At 50.0% G+C, this 10,556-nt stretch overlaps 1 protein-coding gene and 1 long non-coding RNA gene across 2 annotated transcripts; both read left to right on the forward strand.

Annotated features, from left to right (window-relative positions):
- The first annotated feature begins 3,244 nt into the window (after positions 1-3,244).
- LOC122390813 (uncharacterized protein K02A2.6-like) lies at positions 3,245-5,280 on the forward strand. The gene has a single exon (XM_043384146.1). The coding sequence runs from the start codon at positions 3,425-3,427 to the stop codon at positions 4,787-4,789; it is 1,365 nt and encodes a 454-aa protein (XP_043240081.1). The 5' UTR covers positions 3,245-3,424; the 3' UTR covers positions 4,790-5,280.
- Positions 5,281-7,623: 2,343 nt separating this feature from the next.
- On the forward strand, positions 7,624-10,184 carry LOC122390808. The gene is made up of 3 exons (XR_006258223.1): positions 7,624-7,675; positions 9,611-9,748; positions 10,132-10,184. It is a non-coding gene; the product is annotated as an uncharacterized LOC122390808 (long non-coding RNA).
- The last annotated feature ends 372 nt before the right edge of the window (positions 10,185-10,556 follow it).

Consider the following 10,556-nt stretch of genomic DNA (forward strand, 5'->3'; position numbering starts at 1 on the left):
TCTCATATGGGGCCCATATGGGTAGCCCATCTGTAGCCCATGTCCCACTGGGCCCATCTTGCCCATGTTTACCCCATATGGGACCCACATGGGATGCCCATCTCCAGCCCACATGCGTTTGGCCCACCTGGCCCATTTTTATCCCATATGGGGCCCATATGGGTAGCCCATCTGTAGCCCATGTCCCACGTGAGCCCATCTGGCCCATGTTCACCCCATATGGGACCCACATGGGATGCCCATCTCCAGCCCACATGCGTTTGGCCCACCTGGCCCATTTTTATCCCATATGGGGCCCATATGGGTAGCCCATCTGTAGCCCATGTCCCACGTGGGCCCATCTGGCCCATGTTCACCGCATATGGGACCCACATGGGACGCCCATCTCCAGCCCACATGCGTTTGGCCCACCTGGCTCATTTTTATCCCTTATGGGGCCCATATGGGTAGCCCATCTGTAGCCCATGTCCCACGTGGGCCCATCTGGGACCCACATGGGATGCCCATCTCCAGCCCACATGCGTTTGGCCCACCTGGCCCATTTTTATCTCACATGGGGCCCATATGGGTAGCCCATCTGTAGCCCATGTCCCACTGGGCCCATCTGGCCCATGTTTACCCCATATGGGACCCACATGGGATGCCCATCTCCAGCCCACATGCGTTTGGCCCACCTGGCCCATTTTTATCCCATATGGGGCCCATATGGGTTGCCCATCTGTAACCCATGGCTCACGTGAGCCCATCTGGCCCATGTTCACCCCATATGGGACCCACATGGGATGCCCATCTCCAGCCCACATGCGTTTGGCCCACCTGGCCCATTTTTATCCCATATGGGGCCCATATGGGTAGCCCATCTGTAGCCCATGTCCCACGTGGGCCCATCTGGCCCATGTTCACCCCATATGGGACCCACATGGGATGCCCATCTCCAGCCCACATGCGTTTGGCCCACCTGGCCCATTTTTATCCCATATGGGGCCCATGTGGGTAGCCCATCTGTAGCCCATGTCTCACGTGGGCCCATCTGGCCCATGTTCACCCCATATGGGACCCATGTGGGCATGTTTGCTGGGGCTCAGCCCATATGGGACCCAGATTTAGCCCAGATAATAGCCCACATGTAGCCCATGCCCACTTAAGCCCAGATGCCCCACTTTCAGCCCATATGGGCCCCATTTGGGAAGGCTGGCTGGGGAGCCTTCAGAATGTGTTATTTGTTAGTCTTTCCCACATTTTCTACTCTTGTGGAAAACTTTCTTAGTCATCAAAAATGTATGCACATATGAATAATTAGAACTTCATTTTCAAAGTTTTATAGAAATAAGATTTCACATTACATTATCATAAGGCTACCTGTCCATTTCGTCCAACCAATTAAATATTCATCCAGCAGAAGGCAGGTACCTCTGAGAAGGTACTGATATCTCTTATCTACACCAATATTTCAGGAAAATGACAGAGACTGAGAAGCTATTATGATTAACACTTCAGCGTATGAAAGGGAAGTTATGGCTTATGCACATTGAAAAACATCAGAAAATGCTATTGAACCATCTCATTCACCAGCACACATCAATCTGGCTCCTAGCTTCTGTCAAGGAAACATTCCAAAATAATGCATTATTTTATTTCATTGACCACCTTGCAAAAGACAAACAGCAAACACATCACCACCAAAAACAAAAATAGTCAACAGGTAGGTACCAGCTGATCTAGCCGTGCTGTGTCATGTGCCTTTGAAAAACTTGAGCAGTCAGGGTTGAATAAACACCCCAAACTTAGCCATTCATGCATGAACAAGGGCAAATTCTGGTTGAGCATTTTAATAAAAATGAAACTAACAGCATTGTAGATTACAATTATAAAAAAGACAATTACAAAAAAACAGCAGAGCTTACTCTACAAGGCATAACCATTAATTTTATAACTGACATCCAAATTCGCATCTCCTAAGTTTAACCCACCTACCAGCCACCTGCACATTTCTGCGCACATGTGCTGCGCAGTGTGCACAGTCACTACACATTACACAATTATGAGAATTAAAATAGTTTTAAACAATCAAGCAAGTCAGGACTGGTATGCAGATTCACAAGTTCTCTCAACATCTTCAATTACCAACAATCAAGAGCACCTTGTGATCTCAGTAACTCCGCAGATCCATCTTCTGTTTTCCATTTTCAGTTTTCAATTGAAATATAAGTTCCATCTGGGAGACACATGTTGCATCATTATGTTTAAACAATTATTATGCTTGAACTTTTGATTTTTCATGTGAACTTCACTTCAAAAGTTGATTCAATTTTTAAAGTTGATTAGTTTGTATAATGCTACGATCACGGCGCACCAAATCACAGATAACTTGAAAATAACCAAGCAAAAGCCACATTCTTCAGCAAACTATGAGAGCTATCTGATCCATGCTGCGTTGAAATAATTGAAAATCGCCAAAATCAATCAAAATATGACAATTAAATCAATATAAACTTCACAAAACTCTGATTTGTGAGGCAATGCGCAACAGAAATGCGAGGGAATATGGTAGTAATCTGGTAGCAATTATGAAGGATTTCCCCTGTCGCTGATGAAAAAACACTTAAAACAAATTTTTCAACGCAGAGGAAATCCTTCATTATGAGTTGCAGGGACCATTTGATTGGCCCATTTTAGATAAATATAGGCCGAATGTTTCGATTTCAACCCCATTTATCGTAATGAGACGAATCCATTGGCTTAGTGGTACGTCTTTTGAACACATGTAGGCCTTAGATTTCTCCTTAGCCCGCCTGAAACACACCATGCTTTGCATGCATTTCTATGGGTGAAGGAAAATTCATGCGCCGTGATGACGTCACGGTAAAGGAATTCTGAAGCTCGTGAACGGGGGCTGGGTGCCAATCGACCATGCCAGCAGGTCCCTCACTCCAGCGGAGAAAAACTACTCGCAGTTTGAAAAGGAGTCGCTTGCGCAGGCATGGGGCATCAACTACCACCGCCATTACCTCCTCGGGATCAAGTTCGAGACCTTCACAGACCACAGGCCCCTTCTGGCGATCTACAACGGTGGGCGACGCGGTAACGCACGCGTAGAGCGCCACAGACTAAAGGTCCAGGAGTACACCTTCACCGCCCACCACCTCCCAGGGACAAACAATCCCTGTGACTTCGCTTCGCGGCACCCGAAGCCTCTCCACCGTTACAGCGACGCAGAACGTCATGACATGGATCTGGAGGGGAAGATGAGGTGTGCATCAGCACGTTGATCACCAGCGATCTCCCAGACGCCGTAGACTTGAAAACCGTCCAGACTGCCACGCAGGGCGACGGCACCGCACGGAAGCTGGTCACATGCATACAGCGGGGGAGCCTCGACCAAGACCCCGACCTGGTTCCGTTTCGCGGGGTCTTCCCGGAGCTGATGTACGCCAGAGGTGTCATCCTCAAGCAGGACCGACTCTTCATTCCCGACGTCGAACTGTACCCTGGGTCTGGAAGTCTCCAAGATGTCGTTGTTGACCTCGCACATGAAGGTCATCAAGGGGTGGTGAAGTGCAAGAGACTACTTCGCTCCAAGGTCTGGTTTCCGGGGATGGACAAGAAAGTTGAACAGAAAATCTCTCGGTGCCTGGGGTGCCAGGCGTTGACACCGACCACTCGGCGGGACCCCCTGCAACCGTCCCCACTTCCGGATCACGCTTGGCAGCATCTCGACGCGGATTTTTGGGGCCCACTGCCAAGCAATGGGGAGTACTTGCTCGTGCTGATCGACGAGTACTCTCGGTACCCGGTGGTGGAGCTAACGCGCGGCACCAGTGGAGAAGCGGTGATACCGGTCCTGGACAAGGTGTTTTCCACGCATGGATTCCCGGAAACGCTGAAAACGGACGGCGGGCCTCCGTTTAATGGACACGACTTTCAAACGTACCTGCGTTGGGCGGGCTGCAAGCACCGCAAGGTGAGCCCGGAGGATCCGGAGGCCAATGGGCTGGCCGAAAACTTCATGAAGATCCTGAAAAAATCATGGCACACGTCCGTGATCGAAGATAAGAACCCGATGCAGGAGATGTACAAGATGCTGCGACAGTACAGGGCCACCCCACACAGCAGCACCGGTAAGCCACCGGCGGAGGTCCTGTTCAACAGACCATACAAGGTCAGACTGCCAAATCCAGCTTGGCCAACGCATGGCAGTCCACTGGAAGCAGCACACAACGCTGCTAAGGCCTCTCAGAAGCACTACAAAGACGGCAAGTCAAACGTTCGAGCACACAACATCGCTGTAGGCGACACAGTCCTTCTGCGGCAAACGGCAACAAAGCAAAAGCCCTGGTATGATCCTTCACCATATCAGGTCATCAAGGTCCTCGGCACGCAAATCACGGCCAGCCGAGGCCAGAAGACAATCACAAGAGATGCGCAGCGCCTCAAGAAGGTGTGTCTCGATCCGTCAGACGCTACCCGGTACAGGGAACAGCGGTATCCGATGGACCACCGCACAGGAGACGAGCACTGGCCAGACCTGCATGGCCCAGTGAGTGGTGATACCGTCGCTCGGCCTCCGGAGCCCGGCCAGAGTGTCACCGGCGCTACTGGAGCCCTGACGTCGGACAGCGCCGATGCCGACGGGGCCGAACACCGCACGGAGGCCGGCGCGAACGAGTCGACTGCCGCCGGAGAGGGTGGGTCGCGCGATGCGACAACGACAACACCCGGACTCGGTCGGCAGCGCCGGTCCGAACGGGTGACGCGGGCCCCGGTGTACCTCCGCGAGTATGTGCAGTGAATCCGGCAGGACTGGCTCGCGCACGGCACCACGGAGAACTATCTCATGTTACACATACGAAGTGCGATTGTTGCTGCTGTAACGTAACCCGCACGGTTACATATTCATACATTGACACTTTTTTGTATCTTTTTATTTCTTTCTGTTAACCGTTTAGGTGCAAGGTATGTAGGTACATCGCTCAGTCGAGATCACCATATTGCAGAGGAGAGGTGTAAGGTCCTGTTACGTTATCGTGCTACTTTTTTCTTGTGTTCCGACCTTCGTGTTTGTTAGCTAGTCGGCCGAAAAGTCAGCTGTATCCGTGTGGGGGCAAGCAGACTGGAGCAGACTGAGCTTTCCGTTCACTCTTTACAGTGTAGGTACATTGGACAGTCCAGACCTCCTTGGGCAGAGGAGAGATGTAATGTCCTAAGCAGCCAGTTATGTTGACCGCATCCTGACAGTGTTCTCTCTTTCAGGATGCGTTGGCCAATACATTGACAGACTGATCTAGTACTTTACACGTATGGCCTCCTGGCTGCGAGATGTTTTTTTCCGACCACTGTTTCCGGCATTCTGGTTGCTAACGGACCCTTCTGCCAGAAACTTCTCAGTCAGACGCTGTATGGTCTTTATCTTTGGAGCTTCTCGGACCTTAACCCGCGCACCGACGGGGGTCTGCGCCAACTTAGTACCGACGGGGGGGGGGGGCAGATGACCGCCCCCCCAGAGATCTCGAGAACGAAGCAAGATAGCGACAAGCGGTAAACGGCATCGGATACGCACGGTCAAGATCTACAATTTTTACTAAGGTCATTTTCAGGTCAGGTCAAAGATGACGTCACAGGGGTCGAAAAAGTCAAAATGGCGGCGCTAAATATGGAGAGAGTTTTTCTCGAATAACTTTCGAATTAGTCAAGATAGGAACAAACTAAGGGCATCATCGTGATCCTCTCGTCAATCCGCATCGAATGATATATATGTTAACCTCGAAAGGTCAAGGTCAAAGGTTGACCTCAGGTCACGTGACCTCGAGGTCATCATGTATATCATTCGATGCGTCTTGACGAGCTGAACACAATGAGACCATCCACGCGTCTGTATCTTGTTCCTGTACGGAGTTATTGGCCAAAAACCTTTGGTGACCTTTGATGACGTCACATGACCTCACAGCTGCCCAACAGCAAAACAGACCTCAAGGTAGTGAAGGTTGATCGTATATGAAGTCATGTATGGTATATGGGGCCATTCCGACCCGTTTTAGTGGTAAAAACAGGGAGTTGATTTTTCCCCCATTGACTTATAATGGGGAGGTCGCGAAATTGACCTGACCTTAGGTCACCGATATCAACATTCCGAGATATACAAATTGTAGCTACTAATGACCTAATAACATCCTGCGACTTTCAAAGGCCTCCGACACCTACTGTAGCTCTGGCACGGTGACAAAGTTGCAAAAAAGTGACTTGAGGTTGGGTCATTCAAAGTGACCTGGTGACCTGACCTTGAAAGGTAGGAGGTTCAAACTTGCACACCATGTGTAAAATTGATAAGGGAATAGTCATACCAAATTTCGCGGCGCTACGCGCCGCGGTTTTCCCGCTATTCGCGAAAAACCTCAGGGGGGGCGGATATCCGCCCCCCCCCCGTCGGTGCGCGGGTTAAAATGTCTGCGATACTGCCTTTGCGTTAAAACGGCTGATCCGTGTTTGAGATAAAATTCGACTTTTTTGGTTTTTTGTTCAGTATTAAACGGCTTCATGATTGACAGAGCGCTCGAGCCGCTCGAGCCATACAACATAATTTCCATGAACCTCGCTTTCGATTGACGTTAAAATTTTACATGTCACGCGCATATTTTTCTTTGTACTTCTAATTAAAATTTGGTACTTTTTTCTGGGACACCCGGTATTTTTAAAGTCGCAATCTTATGCTCCAAGGCAAGATCTACCCGCCACGTTAGCCTGTGAAGTTCGCGGCCTGCTATGCGCCTTGCAAATTTAATTATTTTGTTAATTCTTTTCCCTTGCGTCACGCCAAATTTCCCCATACCGCTAAACAGAATCGGATCATTGCAAATATTCACATATTTGCAATGACAGTTGGTGTTACAAATCGCCCCCGGCCGCTCGGCTGTGTCAGTACTGGCCGTGTCAGTGTCTGACACTCTGGTGTCAGTGGTGCAGCGGGGAGCTGGCGGCAGCTCCGTCCGACTGCAGTCAGCTGACACAGCTCTGTCCGACAGGGCCGGAGGTGACGGAGCCGAGGTGGCCGGAATGGGACGAGGATGATGGTCTGTCGGTATCTCTCCAGGGGGTGGCTGCCAACAACATCAGTCACCTGGCTGACCTGGCACGGACGGTCACAGTACTGGAGATATACGGTGAGCAGCGGCAGCACGGACAGGCCGCTGATATACGAGCTCAGGGAATGGCGGACACCGAGTAACGGTGTGCCGTTGTCGGACCTCATGGGGACAGGTGCGATACATAGCCAATGTGCTTTGCGAAATAATGAAGCCAATTGAGCTCCTAAATGGAGGAGTACTGTACAACCAATGACCTATTCGTTCAGAGTTTGTTAGGCATACGCATAACGATTGTATGGGAATATTCAATGTCTGGACCCATTGAACATAATATGTTTATACCCCTTGTCTGCCCTGTCCATAAAACCATACGAATTCATAGGTATTGTTTCGTCCTTCCATATATCAAGATGAATTACAGCCGGCTGATCCTGTCTCTGTGTCTGTGTGTTTTCCAGACTGTCCTGATCTCACGGCCGGCAGCCTGAAGCCCCTCACCAGGTGCCCTGGGCTGGAGCGCCTATCAGTCACCGCCGCCGACCTCCCGCTACTGAGGGGGCAGCTGCCGGAGCGCCTCATGTACCTCAATGTCAGAGGTGAGGTATAACGCAGGTCACACATGTTGGTAATGTCGGTATATACAATGGACAGCGGGGACGGCAAATGGACGAACTGATCAGCCTCAACTAGCAAGTTTCATCGTTAATCGTGTATATTACTCGTATTGTGGTGAGAGGGGGAAGGGGTTCAATGCATGCCTTCGATAGTGTTCATGCTTTTGGCATATGCGTGGAATATTAGTGTAACGTCACGGGGTGATTTTTAAGTTGAGGTACTAGCGATAGTTGCATTGTCACAAGCAGCAAATTTCCGAACATACGCATTGAGCATTAATCGACAACTGACACTGACTGACTACATAGAGAGCGTACTGACGACGAGTCTGAGCAGACTGACGAGACTGACTGGCCGCGGCCCTGGCGCGGCGGTTATACAGAGTATAGGTGGCGCCACGATCGAAGGCGACCAGCACGGGAATGCAGGCATTGGCCATTGCTTGGCGGGGGGGGGCCTCAGGAGCCCCCCCTGAGGTTTTTTGGTTATATCTCCCAAACGCGTTGAGCTAGGAAGCTCAAATTTTCTGACTTTTCCTAAAAGGCTTCTACGCAACATGTCTGAAAATTTTGAGTTGATCTGACCTCAGGTCAGGTCACCAGAGGCGGTTTGGTGACGCTACCTCAGAAAAGTTTGCAATCACGCCAGAGCTAGAGTTTTTGACCGATCAATTTCTTCTCTTCAGGGTTTAGTTAGGGTACCAGTATGTGCAATTTGTATATCTCGGAATTTTGATATCGGTGACCTAAGGTCAGGTCAATTTCGCGACCTCCCCATTATAAGTCAATGGGGGAAAAATCAACTCCCTGTTTTTACCACTAAAACGGGTCGGAATGGCCCCATATACCATACATGACTTCATATACGATCAACCTTCACTACCTTGAGGTCTGTTTTGCTGTTGGGCAGCTGTGAGGTCATGTGACGTCATCAAAGGTCACCAAAGGTTTTTGGCCAATAACTCCGTACAGGAACAAGATACAGACGCGTGGATGGTCTCATTGTGTTCAGCTCGTCAAGACGCATCGAATGATATACATGATGACCTCGAGGTCACGTGACCTGAGGTCAACCTTTGACCTTGACCTTTCGAGGTCAACATATATATCATTCGATGCGGATTGACGAGAGGATCACGATGATGCCCTTAGTTTGTTCCTATCTTGACTAATTCGAAAGTTATTCGAGAAAAACTCTCTCCATATCTAGTGCCGCCATTTTGACTTTTTCGACCCCTGTGACGTCATCTTTGACCTGACCTGAAAATGACCTTTGTAAAAATTGTAGATCTTGGCCGTGCGTATCCGATGCCGTTTACCGCTTGTCGCTATCTTGCTTCGTTCTCGAGATCTCAGGGGGGGGCCGAATCGGCCCCCCCCCGCCAGTTTCTTGTCCCGGCGGAGCCCGCCAGGAATAGGGTTAAACGGCTTCATGATTGACAGAGCGCTCGAGCCGCTCGAGCCATACAACATAATTTCCATGAACCTCGCTTTCGATTGACGTTAAAATTTTACATGTCACGCGCATATTTTTCTTTGTACTTCTAATTAAAATTTGGTACTTTTTTCTGGGACACCCGGTATTTTTAAAGTCGCAATCTTATGCTCCAAGGCAAGATCTACCCGCCACGTTAGCCTGTGAAGTTCGCGGCCTGCTATGCGCCTTGCAAATTTAATTATTTTGTTAATTCTTTTCCCTTGCGTCACGCCAAATTTCCCCATACCGCTAAACAGAATCGGATCATTGCAAATATTCACATATTTGCAATGACAGTTGGTGTTACAAATCGCCCCCGGCCGCTCGGCTGTGTCAGTACTGGCCGTGTCAGTGTCTGACACTCTGGTGTCAGTGGTGCAGCGGGGAGCTGGCGGCAGCTCCGTCCGACTGCAGTCAGCTGACACAGCTCTGTCCGACAGGGCCGGAGGTGACGGAGCCGAGGTGGCCGGAATGGGACGAGGATGATGGTCTGTCGGTATCTCTCCAGGGGGTGGCTGCCAACAACATCAGTCACCTGGCTGACCTGGCACGGACGGTCACAGTACTGGAGATATACGGTGAGCAGCGGCAGCACGGACAGGCCGCTGATATACGAGCTCAGGGAATGGCGGACACCGAGTAACGGTGTGCCGTTGTCGGACCTCATGGGGACAGGTGCGATACATAGCCAATGTGCTTTGCGAAATAATGAAGCCAATTGAGCTCCTAAATGGAGGAGTACTGTACAACCAATGACCTATTCGTTCAGAGTTTGTTAGGCATACGCATAACGATTGTATGGGAATATTCAATGTCTGGACCCATTGAACATAATATGTTTATACCCCTTGTCTGCCCTGTCCATAAAACCATACGAATTCATAGGTATTGTTTCGTCCTTCCATATATCAAGATGAATTACAGCCGGCTGATCCTGTCTCTGTGTCTGTGTGTTTTCCAGACTGTCCTGATCTCACGGCCGGCAGCCTGAAGCCCCTCACCAGGTGCCCTGGGCTGGAGCGCCTATCAGTCACCGCCGCCGACCTCCCGCTACTGAGGGGGCAGCTGCCGGAGCGCCTCATGTACCTCAATGTCAGAGGTGAGGTATAACGCAGGTCACACATGTTGGTAATGTCGGTATATACAATGGACAGCGGGGACGGCAAATGGACGAACTGATCAGCCTCAACTAGCAAGTTTCATCGTTAATCGTGTATATTACTCGTATTGTGGTGAGAGGGGGAAGGGGTTCAATGCATGCCTTCGATAGTGTTCATGCTTTTGGCATATGCGTGGAATATTAGTGTAACGTCACGGGGTGATTTTTAAGTTGAGGTACTAGCGATAGTTGCATTGTCACAAGCAGCAAATTTCCGAACATACGCA

Source organism: Amphibalanus amphitrite, unplaced genomic scaffold (assembly GCF_019059575.1).
Source record: "Amphibalanus amphitrite isolate SeventyFive unplaced genomic scaffold, NRLGWU_Aamphi_draft 000410F_arrow, whole genome shotgun sequence".
Classification (NCBI taxonomy): domain Eukaryota; kingdom Metazoa; phylum Arthropoda; class Thecostraca; order Balanomorpha; family Balanidae; genus Amphibalanus; species Amphibalanus amphitrite.

Bases quoted from the DNA above. Each gene is read 5' to 3' on its own strand.
- LOC122390813 (XM_043384146.1), top strand. From the start codon at position 3,425: ATGTACGCCAGAGGTGTCATCCTCAAGCAGGACCGACTCTTCATTCCC.